Genomic DNA, 22,519 nt, shown 5'->3' with positions numbered 1-22,519 from the left:
TTGGGATTGACAAAGTCTCCATGCTCTCTAACAATCGCATATAGTGTTATAAATACACAAGAATGATATAACATTGCAAAATAGGTATCCATCATTCAAAATTTTAAAATATAGACGAAGTGTTCGAAAACCCTTACAAATGTTTTTCTTTATTTCAGCAAAGTAGATCCAAACAACTTGATAAATGGCACATCCGAGCAAGTGAATTACAAACCAGATACAAATGCAGCAAATGAAAACATGCACCAAGCAAATGGCAATTCAAATAGAACAACAAATGGCAAGAGAGTCCTCACAGCATGGGAGAAAGTCACAACTTTCTATAACGCACCCATCATTATATTTATGTATAATGTTGTAAGTTTCAAATATCCAATGTGCAATTTATTATCCAGACTGTACGCGTGTACATTGTTATGCAATTTAATACTTGAAACGACGCATTTAAACATCAGCATCATACTGTATTAGGCACATACACAAAATCTGCAATATATTATTTAGCATCAAGACAATTATTTTCGAGCCTGCAACCTTTTCGTCACGTGCTCGGCACGCTAATCACTATACCTCCACTGGTCCTGCCTCCATTGCTCACTTTTTATAATATGACAGGAAGGCGCATTGCATATATTTATTATAGCTGCTTTGTAGTGCTTTCACAACCTTATTAATATTTGCATGCAGATGCTCTCTGTTAAAAATATTAAGAAATTATGTAGGTCCTTGCACTCTGCACCTAAGCTGCTAAAGAAGCGAATCTGCTATCTGGAAATTTACTTTCCAATTTGTGAATATTATCCCTACGCCGACCTACTCAGAGGGAACCGTTTGTACGCTAAAAGTAACAAATAATTTCAAAATACGTGGCCACATTGCTTTATTTGTTTTCAAAAACTTCTCGGACAGTGTTATGTATATCTTCATCGTAATTTAAACTAAACACAATTTTTGTTAAAGTGCTAACATGTGTGTTTGCAAAGTATAAAGTTGTTCATGAATATTCTAGTACTTTCTTTGTCAAATCTTCCATTTCTGAGGTACGTAGTTTTTCACGTTGTTAAGCTACTCATCGTGGTAGATGAGTAAATCATGAATGCAGATAAGATATTCGGACAGTTCAGAGTAATATAGATATCTGCTGCTTTTCTTTTTCACTGATTGTATTTTCAAAACATTAAATTTAATATATTTATGTTCTGAATTGTGCTTATTCTTATATGTCTAAACGTTGATTGATTTTCAGATGAGAATAATTCAATAACTTTTATTCGAAGTCAATAATTCGTATCAGATTACGCTATTTATACTGTATTTACTATAGACAATAGAAGAGCGCAAGTTAGATAAGTTCATGAAACTAATTAAGTTACCATTTTGCTACATCATTTTGTTAATATTAATATTATTATGATATTCCCTGGTTTTGGCATTAAGTTCATTAAAATATAATTTGACCAAACGTCAACGTAGGTCCATGGAAATGTCACCAGAGCTTAATGAAATAATGAAGTACTTCCTAGGCATTTTTATGTTTGCTGCCACTTGGCGCAATGTTGTAGATGTCTAGCATTCAGTGCATAATAACCATTATTTTGGAGATTGATTGGACCTGTGCCACAAAACACGTACATTTTATGAACTGTGTGCCCCCTACATAAAAGCGCATCCTATCGATTTTGCAGACCATAGGTCAAAGGAAAGATCCCAAAGAATGAGGGAGAAAAAATAGTTTTCACACGTTATAATCTAACGTTATATCCATTAGATAAGTGGGGGCCCATAAATTCATGTCAGTATAAAAGGTTGCCAAAAAATGTTTCCAAAGTATATTTTATGACATGTAGATGGAATGTCTACCATAACTAGTCTAATGCATAAAGTTAAAGCATTGGCAAGTAAAAGTATATCTCTTTGATCTAAATGATCATCCGGTGTGCGACGTTTGATGCAGTACATGCAATTTGATCAAATTATGATGACAAGAGAGTTTATGTTATATCATAGCAATACCCCCAGTCAATACTTGCCATATCCTGAGGCAGTGCTGGTGGGTTTTTGGGTACTCAAAGAAAATTTGTTGATAGCTCATTGGGGTTAGAGCATTAGACCGCGTCAACTTAATACGTCCTTTCATACATTCAAATTGTAGATCCGCAGAGAAATTATATAAACGAATAAGAAAATTCTGTATTTAACGTCCAATTGACAGTGGACTATTTTGTATTTTCTTTATTTAATGCAGTCTTGGTTAATCTCATTATCTGAGAGAAGCTAAGCGTAATACAACTATAATTCGTGGTTATAAGGGTAATTCTTGTACAACTGGATCCGACTGTTGCTCAGAATTCACTTAAGATATTGTAGTGTTATTCCCAGAACAGAAGATTAACTTTTTGCATCTGGATTGCTGTAATGGAGTGCCAACCATCCTGGGTAGTGCTGCAGTTTTGAGGAATGTCATATACTCCATAATGACTAATGTAGATATTATGTCTACAGCGTACGCAAATCTCAAACGTGACCACATCTACGCTGATGCTAATGACAAAGTGAAAATTGTTCCATTTTATTTTATTTTAGTGTTGCATAATTTTGAAAAAGTCATCGTCTCCTACATCACGGATCCTTTACGACCTTTTCTTATAAAAAAACTAAACCATACTTGTATACTGTTCTGATTACCTAAATAAATGTGTTTTACGTTTTGTACATTGAGTAAAATCTGACTTCAGTGATACGTTTCCGCTGATTACACACTTGCAAATGATCTGGAACAGTGATGGTTTAATCATTATTATTGAACACAATGATATGTCAACAAATTTTCTCCTCTATGACTGGGCTTAACTCAAACGAATTGCTTTGTTCCACTTACAATAATTTATATCTGCAAAAAATAACAATGTTCTAAAGACTATTCTGCTTGTTGTCATGGAAATGGTGGTTACATATTTGTGATCACTTTTCTTTACTCTGACAAGAATATCTGCAAATTATTCCTGATGCAAAATAATGCGCAGGCCCTTCTACGATAATCCAAAACATGAAAAATGCAGTAAAATGGTAAGTGAACACATTCTATTTTAAGAAAACTAGCCTTATGCGCAATGATTTAAATACACTGTAGAATTACATTGCAAGGAACTATTTCTAGCAATGCGACACATCCAGTTTAAGATTAGTTTCAGCTATCGTTCCATTTTTAAACCTAATAAAGAATACTAAATGCATTTTCAATATTTTATGCCACAAATATTGAAAAGTATACCAAAACAAATTAGAGAAAGTGTGACTATAAATGCATTTAACTACGAACCTATTCAATGGACAATATAGTCAAACATGTTTGATAGTATAACTTAAAGTATACATTTTCAAACCAACTACTTGTTACCTCTCTATTTAATTACTGTATATACACAATATTACTAAATGGAACATGTTCTCGTACAACGTTAAATAACCAACTTAAATAAATAAATCACTTATATAAATTTAGCGCATTTTAAATTTTATTTATCTTTCTTTTCAAGTATGAGGTTGTGAATTGTTTGGGAGGGCATTTTTGTTTTCTAATGAACGAATTAATAATGATATTTGCCTTTATGTATTCTTTGTGCCACTAATTACTACGAATATGCATGCAAATATGCATATATTATAGACAAAATGAGGAATAGTTCCATGCAATAAATCTTGTCAAACCTCTGTAAATCAACGGGTTAATATTATTGTTACTATTATTATTATTATTATTATTATTATTATTATTATTATTATTATCATTATTATTATTATTATTATTATTATTATTATTATTACTATTATTATCATTATTATTATTATTATTATTATTATTATTATTATTATTATTATTATTATTATTATTCAGATGACCGTGTCGAAAATTGGTTTAGAAAGCATTTGATTTCATGTCATACCTAATGAGGCATATTGATAAAATTGCATCTGTATATGCAGAGAATCATTACAATTAAAATTCAAACGAATTTTAGTCTATGCCATAACGTTCTATTATGAACGTCCTTTATGCTATACTCGAGCTCTTTTGTAGTTCTTTAATATTATAGATCTAAATAAAGTATATTCCCTTATCATATTGAAATGATCGATTTTCAAAACGTTTTGGGAAAATAAGTTTAAAGAAATTACATGAAACTAATTGTTACTGTGAGTTGAAATTAATTCTTGTCAGAACTTTCATAATTACGGACACTTTATATATTTGCGTTTGCATGTGTGTGTTTTGATGCAGGTAGATACACACATTTGAAACGGAAGAAGGCACTTTTAAATTATCAATATCTGTTTCCATGAACCGTTTTATTACTTGAACACATCCACACTAAGATCTTATTTCATGAAAGTGGTACCCACGTTTAAAACCATATGAAAGATGATACTATTGCAATGAGAGTGTTATTATAACGTCCGACTTTGCGTATAGTTCCTTCATTATAAACGACATTCATTTCAGTTTTTTATAAATCGAATACAATCAATTGTGACACTTTTATTTTGTAGTTTCCTGAATGCAGAATAAAAAGCCAACATAAAAGGAATGTATAGTAGCTCTGAGATTTTAAGTAAAGGCGAGAAGCACCTCTTTGCAGCAAACACATTAACAAGATTCTGTCTCATTTCAGAAATTCTTCATAGCCTTTCTCAGCCTGTACATCTACTTTGTGATCAGTACGCTGGAGCCAAAGATTTCAGCGCTAGAAATTATTCTTTTTGTGTGGGTAACTTCCTTCCTCATTGGAGAGATCATACAGGTTTGTGCACTTTACCATATATATCCTGTGTAATGTTTTTAGTATGTGATTTAAAAAGTGCATACAAGCAGCAATATCTGTGTAAGAGGGAAATACTCTGTAGTCTGGAGTTCCAGTTAAAAAGAAAGCATAAAATATATAGCTTCGTGTTTACACCAATGAACATATATAGGCAAATATTTATTTTTACGGGGACATTACCCACTTTGTGAATAGTATACATGCATTCGTTGACGATTACAGACCGGCTATGCGGTTTATGTACAGTAATATTCTCTATTGTAAGTGGTAACACTGGACAACAAATTTTTACAAAAGTCATGTTACTGAAATAAAATTAGTCAATTCTTATCAATTTTTATGTGCTGAACACGAATATGACAGTCAAATTGCAAAATTGGCTCTAGTTTTTTTGTAATCTGCAAGAAATTAATGTTTACATAACGAAATGCATTCCAATAGTAAAAGGTCAACTGTAATAGCCTACCTATAAAAAATCAAGTCATTGACTACATCTTAGATTTCTTCGCCTGTCTCTTGTACAGCTGTTCGGGAGCATCTCTGAGGAGTGTCCAGCAGTAGTCAGCCAGCATTGTAGTGGACCATTTTCCCTGGTATCTTTGTTCCATTGTTGCGATATCTTGATGAAAACGTTCGCCGTGTTCATCACTAACAATACCACAGTTGCTAGGAAAGAAATCCAAATGGGAATGAAGGAAGTGAATCTTTAGAGACATATTGCAGCCAAGTTTCTTATACTTCATCAACATGTCTTCTACTAGTTCCTTATAGTTTTCTGCCCTAACATTTCCGAGGAAGTTTGTAGAAACTAGGCGAAAAGCATTCCATGCTTGTTTCGCGTCACCTTCCAACAAGTTGTTGAACCGGTCATCTTTGAAAAGCTCTCGAATCTGAGGACCCACAAAAACTCCCTCTTTAATCTTTGCTTCGCTGAGTCGAGGGAATTTTTCATGCAGGTATCGGAATGCTGGCAAAGTCCGGTCAATGGCTTTCACGAAGTTCTTCATCAAACCTAGTTTGATGTGAAGGGGTGGTAGCAAGATTTTCTGAGCCTCAACCAGAGCTGGGTGTTGGATATTCTTCTCTCCAATGGCTACATTCTGCCTGTGAGTCCATTCCTTCCTCATGTAGTGCATTTCCCTTGCTCGGCTATCCCACTCGCATAAGAAACACATGTATTTTGTATATCCTTGCTGCAGTACCATTAAAAGGGCAACTACCTTCAAATCACCACAGAGGTGCCAGCTGTACTTGTTATACTCAATGGAATTCAGTAGCTGCCTTAAGTTATCGTATGTCTCTTTCATGTGGACAGCATACGCTACTGGAATAGATGGAAGAATGTTTCCATTGTGCAAAAGCACAGCCTTGAGACTCAGTTTCGAAGAGTCCACAAATAGTCTCCATTCTTGTGGGTCATGAGTGATTTTTAAAGCATTCATGAGGCCCTCAATATCGGAACAGAATATCAGATTACTTTCCTTTCTGAAGAAAGGCTCCAATTGCTGGTGGCGCTTTCGATATGCAGTAATTGTGACATCTTCTTCTAGAAGATTCCATTGTTGGAGTCTTAATCCTAGCAATTCTGCCTTGTTCTTTGATAAGTCCAAATCACGAATCAGGTCATTTAGTTCTTCCTGTGTTATTCTGTGTGGGGTTGATGATGCACCACAGTGAAAATCTGGATCACTGCATGCTGATGGACCAGGAGAAGAACAGGTCGACTCACCTTTGTCTTCGTCAGATGAATCAAGAGAATATTCTGCTGGAGGTTCTGGAATAGGAAGTCCCTCACCATGTGGAACTGGTCTCAATGCAGACGGAATGTTTGGGTAGACTATTCTCGACTTCTTTCGCTTCGTTATTCCGCCGGAAAGAGGAGGAACCAAGCAGAAGTAACAGTCATTTAGGTGGCTGCTTGGCTCTCTCCACACCATTGGGACTGCAAACGGCATTGATGACCTTTTGCAATTCAACCACTGTGAAAGCTGTGTTGTACATGTAGCACAGCATATATGCGGAGCCCAAGGCTTGTCTTGGTCACCAACCTTGCATCCGAAGTAAAGATGATATGCCTTCTTCACTTGAGAATTGATACTTTTCTTCTGGTTGGCAAATGTCACTTCCCCACAAATATAGCAAAAATTGTCCGCGGTATTAACACACTTTCGAGGCATTACTGTTCTTTATTGTACGTAAATGGATAAAATAATAAGTTTTATGTAACAGTAGCTTGAACTGTCTCGCACAACGTCTAAAATATTTTAAATGCTGAACCTATCTGATTGGGCTTTATATAGTACACTGCTTACGTCAGCTTCAGCAGCCGCCTGGCATTAGTATAATAGGCCTACACATGTATAGTACACTGCTGACGTCAACTTACTTCAGCAGCCGCATGGCATTAGTATTGCATTGCATCAGAAAATGATGCAATCAACTGTGGATGATGTGAGCATGATGGTATTATGCAATGTTACATCATTATTCCGGATGTTGCTGCAGTCCTACTGGAGAAATTTACACAGTGAAACATAGAAAATGAGGTATATGAATATCTTCAAAACGAGAGCCAATACAAATTTTTCACGGTTATATTCGTGTTCGGCACACCAAAATACTACAGATTAGGGCCTTTTCAAGTCAGTAATGATTTCACTGTTGACCAGTGTAATATATTATTAACAGCGGTTAAACCAAGCACAAACACAAACGTATCTGATAACAATAGGGCAATCCTAGTGCTAATATTTGATCAATATCTAAGACCTGTTCAAGATCTCGTACAACGTTTTCTCTTTTCACTGTCTAATTTGTGTACAAATTCTAACGCATGTGATAACTTTTCCAATGTCCAAAGATATTTTTGGGTTTTAGTAATGATCCCTAATGTAACTGTTTATTCTCTAAAAATTCATATTCTTCAAATCTCAAACATGTGTAGTTTTTATGCAAAGTTTGACACAAATTTCACATGGAAAGCCAATGTCCTGCAACACAGGAGATGGAAAGAAACGAAAATGTAGCTGATTTAATAATTGATTATAATATTAATACTATTCATCTGTATATTGAGATGCATGCACAGCTTGTTATTTTAATATACAATTTTTCTTGTACAGATGTGGAATTTAAATATATTAGTTAGATATGCTGAAAGTCAGACTATTATATGAAAGAAACAGTGAATTATAGCTAGCATTTTAAAGCTTCAAAGACTCTTGTCAGTGCTTGCAACCGCTAAATAATGTATGTGCACCATATTATTTCAATGTACTGCCAATCAGGCCATACTATTTACCCTGTGTATATCCTTGGTGCAAAACGTTTCAGTGAAGTATGTGCGTTACGTATTGTGTCATTTGAAACAGGTTTTTTTTTTCAAACTATCTGGATTAGCAGTTTAGGAAAATTGATATGCCAATAAACTGTCATATTTATATTTATTTTAGCTTTTTTCTTAACAAAGAATTCCATATTTTTGTTTTAGAGGGACACTATATGCTTCTTAAAAGCTGACATTCTGTATGACCGCCTTCACTGTCATTTGTATCGGGAATTTCAAAAAAAATTGTTCTTCGTACATTAGCCTTTGTCCTACTTAATGGATTTATAAGCGTCCTAAATAAATATGTCTTTACTTTGTTTTCAGTGGAATAAAGAGATACCATGATATCTTAAACACTACTGGCTTTGTGTGAAATCGAGAATTATTCGTTTCTGTTGATTGATATAGCACAACCTTGAAAACATATTAGAAAACATACCGCTCATATTAAATGCTATGAATATTATATATGGTTCCATTCGTCTCTATTATATATTTGGGCAGTCCTCTTTTGTGCCTATGCTAATAGTGACACACAGTATGATTTTGCAACGTTCTACAACATGTACAAAATACTGATATAGGTCTATGTCTCACTACACATGTGTACTTTGAAATAATAGCTAAACAAATATGGCAATATTTAAATTGTTGATATTCGATATAATTGCAATGTATTCATATTCGATCGTTTTGTTAAAGCAGAAGTTACAGATTTAATGGTAGGAAAGAAATTATATTTGTGTTGAAGTATAGCAATTAAAGCCACTGTACCTCACATTATAGGTACTGTTGCAAGTCTCTCCTGTCAAACAAATAAAAATATATCATTAAAAATAATTATTGCTTGTTTAAATTAAAACAAACAACATAAAATGAAGCCATTATGAGTGAAATAAACACGAGCAGAAACAATGTAACACAAAACATTTAGAATAACTGCCATTAACTCGATCTGCATGCTATTACTAACAATATAATTTGTTTTTTGCTATATCATGATCGTGAAATAGAAAACAATGGTCTTTCTAACGGAAATACTCATGCAGCCGCCCCGGCTGGCCAGGGTGGGTATCGTAAAATGTCAATGCCAATGACTTTTGCATTAAAACTCCAATGCTTTACTAGGTGAGAAGACAAGATAATTTAAGTATAATTATGGCCAAATACGATTGCGTATCGAACATATCAATTGTGTATCGTTGAAATCTAAACCCGTTTGCACTCTGAAACATTGCAAATTTGTTTAACGCATATACTCCTTTACATAAATGGGCAAAACTGAAGACCGAAATTAACACATTAAAATTGTTTTTGTTGTTTGCAAGTACATGAGAAATAGTTGAATCACAAAAGACATAATCGGACTCTTCGCCTCAATATTGGACAAGGCCGAACAATAAATAAACAATACTCTTCTCAAGTAGAAGCTATATATTCTCTAAGAATTTTAGTTTAGAAATTGAATGTTCTTTCATTTGTAATTTTGCAATTTTGAAACCATTTTATAAAAAATATAAAGAAAAACGTGTTTCCTATAAAATCGAATATGAACATGCTGAAAATTGTCACCCTGAGTATGTTTGCGTATTACATATAAAGGTGAGGTCAGTTTAAGTTTGGTTGGGATATTATAATTACCACCAAGCAAAAGCATATTTATTCGTGTTTTACAGTCCATCTGAAAATTGTGATAACCACTTGCCTTTTTCAAACAGGTTTTAAGAATACCGGCATCGTCTATCTGCAGAAGCGTCCAACTTTACATAGCAGATGAGTGGAATGTCTTGAATATGCTCACAAATTTGCTGTTTATTAGTGGAGCGGCTGTTTTGATGACCCGTCCTCAAGCAGCTGTTTTAGAAGCTGCTCGTTCCGTTTTGGCAACAGATCTTGTGCTTTTCTTCCTGAGAATTCTTCCCATTTTTCATGCGCACAGAACAATAGGACCAAAGTTGGTGATGATCACGAAAATGGTATGTAGCCATGGTATCCGATTTTCTCAAATTAGTCAGTCTTTTACTTCCCATGATTTTTATTTACCACACCATGTAAATCCAAGGGTATATTATTTATTAAAACCATATGACTGCTTGTCTTTTGTTTGTATGCATGTGTATAGACATGCACAATTTTTTTCTCAATAACATAACTTTTTATCTATGATATGTATTTCTATCAAACTTGGGCTGCCTTTGACGAAACGGTGTATAGACACATTTTGCTAGTTACACATTTTCATTCCAAAATATTGTCCTCGGATCTATCATGCCGCAGTTATTTTTAGGTTTGAACCAAGTAAACTATGATTCTTTATCGTTACAACATGATAAGTATATTTTCTGCATATTTCTTCGAGTTATGGCCCTTTATCATTCCGAAGATGTATTGCTTAAGCACTACCTTATGAACACTTGGGCTAGCATTTAGTAATTATATTTCAACCAAATGTGTGTTGAAGATTTATCTCAACTAGAGTTTGGACGAGTTTATTTACAGGCATATTCTGAACACATTTCTTAAACTGTTGATGCTTGATCATCTTATCATATAATTCCGTTAATATATCTAAGAATTAAGTCTCTTGATACTTGTAATGGTACTGAAACATTAGTCATGTTATTTACAGTATATATGTTGTAAATATAGGATCTATTTTTGGATTTGGACCGAGGCAATGAAATTCCAGTCAAGGGGTTACATTATTTGTCTCCTCGCGAGGCTTGCCGAGTAGAAAGGCATATAATGTCACCCCGCGACCTGGATTTCTTTGTCTCGGTCCAAACCCCAACTTAGATTATTTTTCTTATCCAATATTTTCCTTTCAAGTGAAAAGAACTCTTCACTAGTGTAATACAGTTCGCGTGAAAATGTTTACATGTGGCTCGATAATACAAATATGTTAATGATCGTTGTGGTGTGACCGTTGCATCCGAAGTACATAGTTTTTACGTGTGAGCAAAGAAGAATAACAACATAAAACGTCGCATAGTGATGAGGTATTATCATATTTAATATATGGATGTTACGTGAAATTGACAATACATAATTAATATATATTACAAGAAATTGTTTCATCAGTTCCAATTTTGAAAAGTTATATTGTAAATAATGGAACGATACTGGCTACTCAGCTCTGTTGCAGCTATACTTAGTACAAGCTATAACGAAGAGTAACATCTTACTTTAGACTAGTCATGGGTAATTAGAGATCTGTGTCACTATCGTATATAACTCTCCTTTTCTTCGCAGGTGGTAAAATTGTTTGTGACATACTTGTATTGTTCTCAATATTTATTGTAAAATTACCACCGTGTACAAAAGACCCTCCAAATACGGCCCCTAGTGGGTAACATGTGCTAAACTTTCAAGTTCTCGGATTTTTTGAAAATTTATTTTTCTGTCTTGGAAATATGGTAAGTGCTATGGTGAAATTTGCTGACGGATTAATGTGTTGACGGATAAATGATTCATTCTGGCTGGTAAGTGCATTATTTGTCATTAAATATGGTATGTACATTTTTGGTTCAACTGGGGTAAAATGGAGATGTTTAACAAAATTAGAATAAAGCATGTTTGGCATAACACATTTCAGGCTGTTTCTAAGTTTTCGGTAGTTTTTAAGAGAGTTCGGAGGCTATGATGTGTATAGGTATATAGTATCTGTGCATGGAACAATGCTTTCTGTCATAGTTCATTTCAAGAAGCATTGAGAATTTTATCCTATTTGTAGCACAGTCATTTTTCAGGCAAGCCTCATTAAATGTAGCAAACAATATATAATTGTTTCACAGGAAGTATTTAAACCTAGTTAGGTAGCTTTTGCGAAATTTAATGACGCTGACCTAACAATGTACTGCGTTAGGCCTGGAAATATGATGAAATTGACCATGCTGTGTGAAACGAACTAGAATAATAAAAAAGCCCGACCTCGTATGCCTGTGTGTCTCTGTCTCTCTCGAAATGTTTTTGTATGGTGTGCTCTAAAATATGGATTTACCTTAAGTTACTATGCTTTTGTTATATATTTGTTGTTGTCGTTTTTGTTGTTGTTTGATTTTTGAACAACTACATCAGGCACAGCAGAAGACAACAAGGGTTTCCTTTTTTAACAGTAGTTCTGTGGACACCTTGACTGACACAACTGGTCTAAAATGACTAGAATGTGATAAGAAAAGTAAGATTAGCAAAACAGCTAGATTTCTTTGTCACATGGGTGAGAAAGCTTCGTCTCATCCAGAAGTAACCCCGATGAGATCAATAAGGAGTATGCAGCTTGCATTGTCAACATTTAATGTTCTTGATATACTTCAGAATCGGATTACTAATGGAATGTGAACACTCCACTTTTTGCACTTTTGTTGGCTTTCATTCAAATTTACTGTGTAGTTTTATCTTAACCACAGTACATACCATTGTGCCGATGGTCCAATTTATGCATATTTTACAGGCATTTGGCCCTAGGTCAACTTAGATACGTTGCCCTTATAAGCTTGTGCGGTACCTGACATTCACATTTGATATTTGATTTCAACATGCTTGGCTATGTTACTTTATTAAATAAACTTTTAGATCCATTAATGATGATGAGATTTTTAATATTTCTACAAAGTGATGGCCATTGAAAGACTTAGAACTTGCATGAGGTTCACTTGTGATCTCCCTATCATTGAGATCTTATGTTTCACTGCAATAAAATTTGCAGGGAAGATTTAACATATCTCGATTGTGAGATAACTCTTTTAATGACCATACTTTGACCTTTGTTTACTAACGTTATGGTCGTCGAAAAAATTCAAATCGATTCTATCTGGATATGAATACATTCTGGTATGCCTCTAGTGTGAAAGCACAAAAATAGCTTATTGTTTCGATGAATTACGACACATACCATTGTAAAGGTACAATATCATCTGCTTATCACTTTTTATTAATCTTTTTATATATATGGTTCTAAAGTTTTGATTTCAGTTGCTTGCCCTAGAACATATGTGCATTGCAAAGTATTTTGAACAGTCAGACGTGTACACTGTTTGCATTATTTCAGCAATATCGGACGAATATTGCAATATTCTAGGTTTTTTTAATTATCAGCTTCTATAACCTTTCACATGACTTTTCATATTTTGCAATGTATTATATTATAATAACTTCAAGAAAGACATGGACTATATGTTACTGGTATATTGCATATGATTTACGTAGTTCCCAGTCCTCTAGATTCTTATCAATGTTGCCAAGGGTCATTTGCAGTGTTAAACATAAACTAATGTAGTTCTTGAGATATTAAAATCTTTTATTTGACACATATTTGCGTATTACATAATAAATCATCGTAAATATTTTCCACAAATAACGCCTATTGTCTACAAACCACACAACATGTATCATAGTATAATAAATTTACAAAAGGTATCATATATCACTTATAAATTAAGCTAAACCCTAAATATTATTGCTACAATTCCCAAGGATATATATATATATATATATATATATATATATATATATATATATATATATATATATATATATATATATATATATATATATATATATATATATATATATATATATATATATATATATATATATATATATATATATATTATAAATACAGTGATTCCTTCACGCTCCAAACATACTTTTCATTCAAATACTCTATCCAAACATGTACAAATAGGAACGAAAATGATTTAAGTATTCTCATGTATGACTAAGATTCAAATAATCTTATGTGATGAAAGTGAGATTCAAATAATCTCATGGAATGAAAAGAAACAGTTTTTAATGAAAGTGAGATTTAAATAATCTCCTGGAATGAAAGTGAGATTCACATAACCACGTGTAATCAAAATAAAGCTTCCAATGTAAGTGAGATTCAAATAATCTCCTGGAATGAAAGTGAGATTCACATAATCTAATGTAATCAAAATAAAGATTCAAATAATCTCATGTAATCTAAATGACTCCAATATACTCAATTGAAACAACAACCAATTGAAACAAACATGACTCAGTCATTTGTACAGTCGTATGATTCATAAATATTTGTAAAACTTTCAAATGTGTCCACTGACAAACAACACAGCTCTCCCGAATTCTTCGGTTGGCCCTCTCTTGAATTGCCCGTACAACCCCTTCATGGATCCACCATGCGCACAAGTTTGCAAACCAGCGGTTTCGGCTTCGTATGGCCTTGATTGTTACGTCATCTTCCATATCGACACACCAACTGCCAGATAGATACCCAGAGATACCCGCACACATATACACACCGACAGTTGTAATAAGTTGGGTTGGCACACTTGTATTGACCACGACGACCCTTCATTGACCCACCATGCACACAGACATACGTATAGACATACGTACAGACAGCTACAGACAGCCCTAAATAGCTTCAGACAGCCCTAAAAGGCTACAATAATACCAAACTGGTCATAATAATAGGTTCGGAATTAATATCTATAGAAACGTGCTACTAAATAAACTCTAATAGCACCTTGAAATTCAAATGTTCACAACGTTTGAAATCTGCGTAGTAGTAAACGCATCATTTTACGATACGACATTAAAAACTGAATACGCTTCACATATAATAAAAAATACAAATGTAACAGTTACCACTACGGCTGGAGAACACAAATGGAGAACGTTCACTTCTTGACAAGAGCCATAGACCAGTGTGTCAGTTAGAAACGGAACTTGCCTTAAATCCACAGGAGAGTGAGTATTAGTCAGGATAAAATACCCGTGCTTACCGTGCTTTTAGTGAATATCGCTGCAAGCGATCTACGACGAGGTACATGCTTGTTTAGTTGCTTACCTAGGAAACAAATTATTCACCCTAGGTAACGTTGTACGCATGTACGACGAAAATGATTAATTCCTTCTAAGGCGAAACCTAGTTATATCTTGCCTTATTCTGTGACAAATGCAGCAAGCATTTTATTATATGTTCTTGTTCTTATTCTACCTAACGCTCAATTATATTAACAAAATACACTACAAGAAACAAAGTAATTAATTGAATGTCGTATTCCAAACTAAATATATCATTACACAACAACAGCATTATTACTGCGCACATAGCTAGGCCCAGGAAAATGTGAACTTAGTCGCGCGCTCGACATAACGTTTGAAAGAAAAAGGCTTGTCTTGCTAAACTTGAAATTTCGATTCTTATTGTGAATGAATGCGCATTGCAACAACTTTTCCTTTTGATCTTGAATGAATAGATTTGGTAGTTTTTTCTATGCTACGAAATTTCGTGACTATGGACTGGATTTTTGTGTGAAAATTTCACATGAACTACATCGGATTGAAGAAGCGATGTAGAAGCGTGTTTACATCTGCAAAAGTGTTTTTCTCTCTGTCACTGAATGCTTGAAATCGTATTGTGGGAAACATATGAAGTGTTTCAATTGCAATTATCAAAAATACGCTATGCAATTTAATGTTTATTTCATTTTGAGTACAGTACATAAGATGTAATTGCAGTTATATTCGACATTACAGTACAATTTCGAAATGCATAATCAAGATTAGGAACCTATGACATGACTCATGTAATTCGGATTTGCAGAACTAAGAAATTACATTTTGAGGAAATTCAGGATGTAAAACTGTAATTATATCTTTTTGCCATTTTTATGACCAGATAAAGAAGACAGTTTATCCCTTGTCACTCGTATGTTCTTTGTAAGGACCCTTTCTAGCGTCAACTGTATAGCTAACCTAAATCCGAAACATTTTATCAAACAAGTTAACTGGGATTGTGCCAAAGCAGATGGAATGTGGCAGTCCACGAATCATCTGCTTTACTTCATCCAGATACAAATTTAATCAACCAAAACGTAAACCGCCTACTACGCGAGTGTATATGATTTGTTTACAAATCAAAAGTGCTGGCGTCTGCGTCTATTGTTTGCTTATAATATAAAGTAGTTCCTTTATGCACGTGAATGCAATATGAATATGTGCAATATCGTAAAATATTGAACGATTCTGACAATGTAAAGTTAACGTAAAAAAAATGAGCATATAATAATAATAGTTACGCCGCGGACGATGTGTGATATAGACTGTACGATAATAATATATAAATAATTAAAAAAGTTAAGAGCAAACATTGTGTGATTGACTAAAGTGAATCTATGTACAAAATACTTTGCAATATTCAAATGTCGAGATTTCTGGCCTATTTTTAACAACTATGGTTGCCTCCATAGAAATGTATAGATTCCTTAAAGGACCGAAACCACGTTAAACTCTCTTTGAACGTTGAACTATTGCATTTCTGTGACCAAAAATTAATGATGCAGCCTTGTACCAAATTCATACCCAGTCCTCCTCACTTTATAACCGGATTATTAAAATGCTAATGACAAGATATTGTTCTGAGTACATATCTTTTCAGAAAGATGTTTGATTGTACAGTACATGTGACAACGTGGGAATAAACTATCGTGACATTCATACTATTAGACCAGAATATTCATCTAATATGAAGGAAATGTTAGATATTCCATGGACGCTTATATTGAAAATACAATATACTCGGCTTGGTTTTCTCCTAAGAAAGCAGCACAATGTCAGATTTATATCGGACGTAAAGTTTCTTCATACACAGGCCAATGCATACTGTAGACAAACAGAGCACAATATTATACAACGACAGCAGTTTCTGCCCACTACACTTTTTATCAAATTTCATGTGAATGCCTTTCAAGGATACAACTACTGGGACGTTAAAGTTCTCCCACATTTCAACTTATAACAAGATCTTCTTTAGGGGATAATACATTTCATGCACAGAGGCAAACATAAACGCCACAGTTCCCTTTCGGCAAATATAGGCAACATTTTATAAAAATTAGGACGCGGTAATAATATGTATTAGAAAACTAACCAAACACTAGAATAAATGCAAATATTTGATCAAGTATATGCATAAGGATGGTGAATTGGACAAACACATCAAGACGACAGCTAGAATTACAATGCATTTTGGAGATCATCGTGACCTAGTTAACTACTGCATTACCAGAAGACTGGCATAATATGTAGCAGTGCGTTCACTTTAACAACTGAGATATAATTTTCACTGCAGAAAGCAGATGGATACATATAATTAAATTGCACTCGAAAATGCAGCAAAGACATGAAAGTAATAACGCTACATTAATTTTAAATTGTTCGAGTTGGTTGAAACAAATCAAAGTGATAAGAAAAATTCACGTATGGTGGTTTAAGCATATAACTGTTGGATGAAGCTTCTATGTTGTAACCAATGAATTGACAGATTGTCCACATGCCAGCGAAATGCTTGGCATGTTTGTTTGGCCTTATTTATTATATATCATTCGTAATCTACGACGATGCTGCTCTAGCTACTCACACAGCAGCTTAGCTAAAGCGCCTGATCGATCGCTTTGCTAAAGCATGCGATGAGTTTGGGCAGACCATCAGCCTAAAGAAAACAGACGTGATGGCTCAGGACGCGGACCCCTCAAGCATAATCATCATCAACAACTACTAATTTGAGGTAGTCAGTCAGATCACGTACCTCGGCTCTACCATCACGAACAACCTCTCGCTCGATCCTGAGCTCAGCAAGCTCGATTGAAAATGCATCACCTGCTCCAGGTTGTCGCAGAGAGTGTGGAACATCAGCATGCTGACCCTGATCACTAAGATCTCCGTGTACCGTGCCCGCGTACAAGGCACTCTCCTGTACGCGAGTGAAACCTGGGTTGGAGCTGCTTCTTCTTTCTCCGCGATCGCTTTTCATCAGCTAGCAAGCATAACTTGTCCTCGCCGTCTTTCAGACCAGTGCTCAGAGCACGTCGCCTGCTGGACCTTTTCAGAGCAAGCTCCTCCCAGGTGTTGACATCGATGTCAAGGGCTTTGATGTCGCGCTTGCAGACATCCTTGACGCAGAGATGTGACCGTCCGATCGACCTTTTGCCAGAGGCAAGTTTCGAATAAAGAATGTCTTTGGGGATCCGCCCGTCATCCAGCCGACGTACTGATGCGACGTTGGCGAAGGAGTGTGACCATGCTTGAATCTTGGCATGTTCAAGCACCTCGCTGTTTGATGCTCGATCGCTCCAGTGATGCCGAGTATGCGTCGGTTTTCTCTTGTGAGGCGAACATAGTCCAGACTCAACCTTCAAGTACAGGAAGTGCAGCAAGGACTGCCACTCGGGTGTTGGACAACATGGCCACAGCAGACGCTGCACAACCACCAGCCACTTCCATCTTCTCTCGAGACTAATGGATGCCAATTATTTATAACATAGCATTTGTAATTTATTACTAGGTTTAAAGTTCTCCTTTTATCCAACATATCGGATAACGTCAATCGTGAACATGCAGATGTAGATCATATTCATACTGATACATCCAAATTTGTATCTTGTTGGAAAAAAATTGCATAGAATAGTCCCGGGAATTTGCTTAGGATTAGGTAACGTGTGTTGTGATTATGTTCTTGCTGCAGTATACGATTTGTGTGCAACTGGGTACACATAACCACAAACGGTGATCTACTAAGGTTTTGTCCGTTACGGATCACTGCCATCTCACCTCTGTCTGTGTGGGTCCGAGTTTCGGATTCAACCAATGTGGGTATGTGAGAAAGCTTCCAGAATCTTCTCGTGGGTCGGTGGTTCTTTCCGGGGATTTTCCCGCGTTCTTCCTCCACCATTAATACTGGCCGCCGTGTATAGCCTATCGTGTGCTGGAAAATGGCGTCAAACCCTACAACAACAGCAGTAAGGTTTTGAGCTTTTGGACATTTGTAAATATTTACGATAATGTTACATTGAAAACACCTTTACCAGACAAATTCTTCAGCAAAATGAATGAAAAAACTAAACTAATGCAAGGATTATTATTAGTCGTAACAAGAAGTAATATTTGCTGTATTAAATTTTCAGAAAGAATTTGTTTTTCTTATTGGGGAAGGCTTAATAATATTCTTCCATTCTTTCATCTGTTTTTGTGGGTATTTCGGTACTATTGCACTATTCTTTACGATAGGCTTTGTTGCCTAAATTAACCGAAGAACTTTCAGCATTTTCCCCTACAGCAGGACGCTTTCCCATTTATTAGTGCTTCAAAAAATTAAATAGAAATATAAGCCCTGAAAACTTTGAAAAACATAACATACGTAACATAGTCTTAATGAATACTCCTTATATTATAGACGATTGTAATAAATTGGTGCTTTCATTTTATTTGTTGAATTTTTAATTAGGATATTAAAATGTTTTGATCAACTACGTTTTGCGTCTAATATATGGCAATTGTACACTAACTTGAATTTGAAAATGTGATCATTAACTGCTAGTTTAGTAGATAAACATGAATATTATTTGCGAATGTATCTCTTTCTGAAACATTAATTCATGTTGTTATTTGATTTATAATGGCAAAGATTTACTTGTTCAAAGTAAGACTTATTCACATATGTGTTTCTAATAAAGAGGGTCATGTGTTAGACTTATGCTTTCTTTTCACAGGTTTGGGATTTGGGTTTATTGGCTGCAATAGTAGGGGTTTTTATTTTGGTGTATGCAATTGCATTCTATGCCATCTTGTACCCTGATACCAAGCTCACTACAGACACCGTGATGGCCATATTAAAGCAACCATATTGGAATATATATGAAGATTTTGTATTGGAATATATTCAAGGTATGCAGTGAGATGAATGATAGCTTTACCTTTATAACAAGTATCTATATGTCAATGTATGTATATATGTATGTATGTATATATTTATGTGTGATGTGTGATGTGATTTGGATTTTTAACGTAGCTTTAACAATTTTTCAGTCATATCGCTACGATGTCTAAAATGTGGCAGTTTATAGTGATGTCTAGCACTGGGGCATCATGCCGCAGACATGTAGCATGATGTCTCACCCAGTCACATTATCCTGACACCGGGCTGACAGTCCTAACACTAATCTCTTAATGCTGAGCGCCAAGCGAGGCAGCTGTTAGTACCGTTTTTGTAAGTCTTTGGTATGACTCGGCCTGGGATCGAACCCACGACCTCCCGCATCCGAGGCGGACGCTCTAACCACTGGGCCACCGGAGCGGTGCTGTATATATTTATGTACGTATATATGTATGTATGTATGTATGTATGTATGTATGTATGTATGTATGTATGTATGTATGTATGTATGCATGCATGTATGTATGTATCTATGTATGTATGTATCTATGTATGTATGTATGGAGATATGTATGTATGTATCTATGCATGTATAGATGTATAATTGTTGGTAGGTAGACAGGTAGGACGGTGAAATTTTGGTTACCTGTTTAGTAGCGGAATATTGTTAAACACATCAAATATCTATCCATGTTTGTTGATATAATGTTGTTGATGCCACATCAGCATAATCCCGGCTACGTATGACTGATTTAAAGTTATGTACACTTAAAAAGAACATTTGGTAATATTTGTAAGAAAGATGCAACATTCCAAAATCTAGATAGTCATGCATGATAAAAAGTAACGATCTCAAAATGTGCAAATAATGAGTGGCAGATATTAAAATCTAGAAAGGGTTGAACAGTTGCTAAATATGTTTCAGTTTTTTCTCATACAACATATGGCTAATGATGGTCAATATTTGTATATAGGGTATATGAAATAAAACAAACAGGACAAAATGGAAAATGTTTCATAAATATTAATTGTTCGAGCATAGGATTAATAATTCAAGAGTTGTGGGTTTCTCTCCTCTCTCAGATCAGTGCAGTAGGATGCCTTAGTGTATATTGTATGTCTCATGGAAACATGCTTATAAAAACAAATAAACATCCAACCAAATATTTGACCAAAGTTATATACAACATAATGATTAGACCATACTCGATTGACAGCTCTATTTTACACCTGTTCAATCAGTTTATTCAGTGGTCTTAACTGAATCTCTTTCATTTAAAATAAAATAACTAATAATTCAGCAGTAGCAGGAACAATCAAAATATAATTCTCGTCTGTTTCTAAGATTGGAGATACTCAGTCCTTCTTGACAACAGCTTAGCGCATTTTCACTAAATTTGACATAGTATTCTGGAATCTAGATATTCAAATCGATATAAATGGATCCGATTTCACACAAAATGTGTTGTCGATTCTCAAAACAAAATGACATCTTTGAATTAGCAATAATTTATCCAAATGTCAAGAATGGCTGATTTGATATAACATGCTTACAACAGGGTCTTTGAATAAGGTACACAATATGGATTTAACTACAGTAGGTGCTATTGCTGACCATGTAAAGAAATATATTAAAAGTGCATATTTGAAATCGAAGCGTGCTCTTAACAAGCTGCAAATAACTAAATGGTCCACAATATTTTTAAAAAAATTGCCAATGAGATAAACATCATTCATGATTCAAAAGGAATGATCTTGTATATAAACTGAAGTTCTGATGAACTGGACTTATGGTTATCTACAGAAGACATATATAAATAACTTAACTTTGTCATTGGACGATTAACAATTAGAATGTAGAATTAGTTGTTCAATGACATTTAGAAATATAAAATAAATATAGAAAAAATTAAATCCAATCAACAAAAAATCCCCCCCAAACAAAAACAGACAGTTGCCCTGTCTCCGATTCAAATTGCGAACAGAATAAATATTTTATGAAGATATGGTAATTGCCGAATAACTCTAGAAATGATAAGCTAAAATTATATCAGTGTAACTGTTCTAATCATTAGAAAATGCATATAAGAAGGAGGATGGTAACCATTTGTAACTGAGTGTCATTTACCTTATAATATACAACTTTCAATTATACCATGACCCAATAAAGTTAAATTTTCATTTTTGAAGCATAAGCTATATGTCACAGATGTTTGCGGAAGTTTGGAATATTGTATCCAATAAATAAAGGTAATTGCATATATTAATCGTGTTTTTCTTGGTGTGGCAGAATTACTTGTTCCTGTGGGAAACACTCCGAGTGACATTAATACTATTACATTATTTTTTAATGATGCTGACCACATCCTGCAAATTGGAAATAAAACCATATAACCCTCTAAAGATATTATGTTCAAAAAACGAAATGATCAAGGACAAACATTACTGGAGATATTCGCATCTGAAGGAATTTCCATTATGCTGAAATCCATTGAATCATCATCATACAACATTTGTAAAACATATTCCACATTTCATATTTTTCAAATCATTTATATGTAACGAGACCAATTACACGATTTTTATATTGGTTGCATACCACTTGTCGGCTTCTTGAAACTCTCAGATTCAGCGTCAACTTCTCAGAGAAACACCGAAGCCCTTTTTGTTTTACAA

The 22,519-nt window shown here is 34.5% G+C and overlaps 2 protein-coding genes across 2 annotated transcripts in view; both read left to right on the top strand.

Annotated features, from left to right (window-relative positions):
* LOC149771774 (transient receptor potential cation channel subfamily M member-like 2) overlaps positions 1–12,486 on the top strand; it is a 68,431-nt gene extending 55,945 nt beyond the window's left edge. The window contains exons 11-14 of the mRNA XM_089948146.1: positions 159–357; positions 4,671–4,799; positions 9,867–10,124; positions 12,463–12,486. Coding sequence (XP_089804272.1) covers positions 159–357; positions 4,671–4,799; positions 9,867–10,124; positions 12,463–12,486 — 610 coding nt within the window. The remainder of the gene's footprint in view (positions 1–158; positions 358–4,670; positions 4,800–9,866; positions 10,125–12,462) is intronic.
* Positions 12,487–19,691: 7,205 nt separating this feature from the next.
* The window catches only part of LOC149771773 (transient receptor potential cation channel subfamily M member-like 2), a 65,452-nt gene continuing 62,624 nt past the window's right edge, over positions 19,692–22,519 (top strand). The window contains exon 1 of the mRNA XM_089948142.1: positions 19,692–19,854. Within this exon, the coding sequence (XP_089804268.1) occupies positions 19,791–19,854 (64 nt within the window). The 5' untranslated portion in view covers positions 19,692–19,790. The remainder of the gene's footprint in view (positions 19,855–22,519) is intronic.

Source organism: Sinohyriopsis cumingii, unplaced genomic scaffold (assembly GCF_028554795.1).
Source record: "Sinohyriopsis cumingii isolate HCF-2022 unplaced genomic scaffold, ASM2855479v2 utg001660l, whole genome shotgun sequence".
NCBI classification, from domain to species: domain Eukaryota; kingdom Metazoa; phylum Mollusca; class Bivalvia; order Unionida; family Unionidae; genus Sinohyriopsis; species Sinohyriopsis cumingii.
Note: the sequence above shows the minus strand (reverse complement) of the source record. Positions and strands in the feature narration are given on the sequence as shown.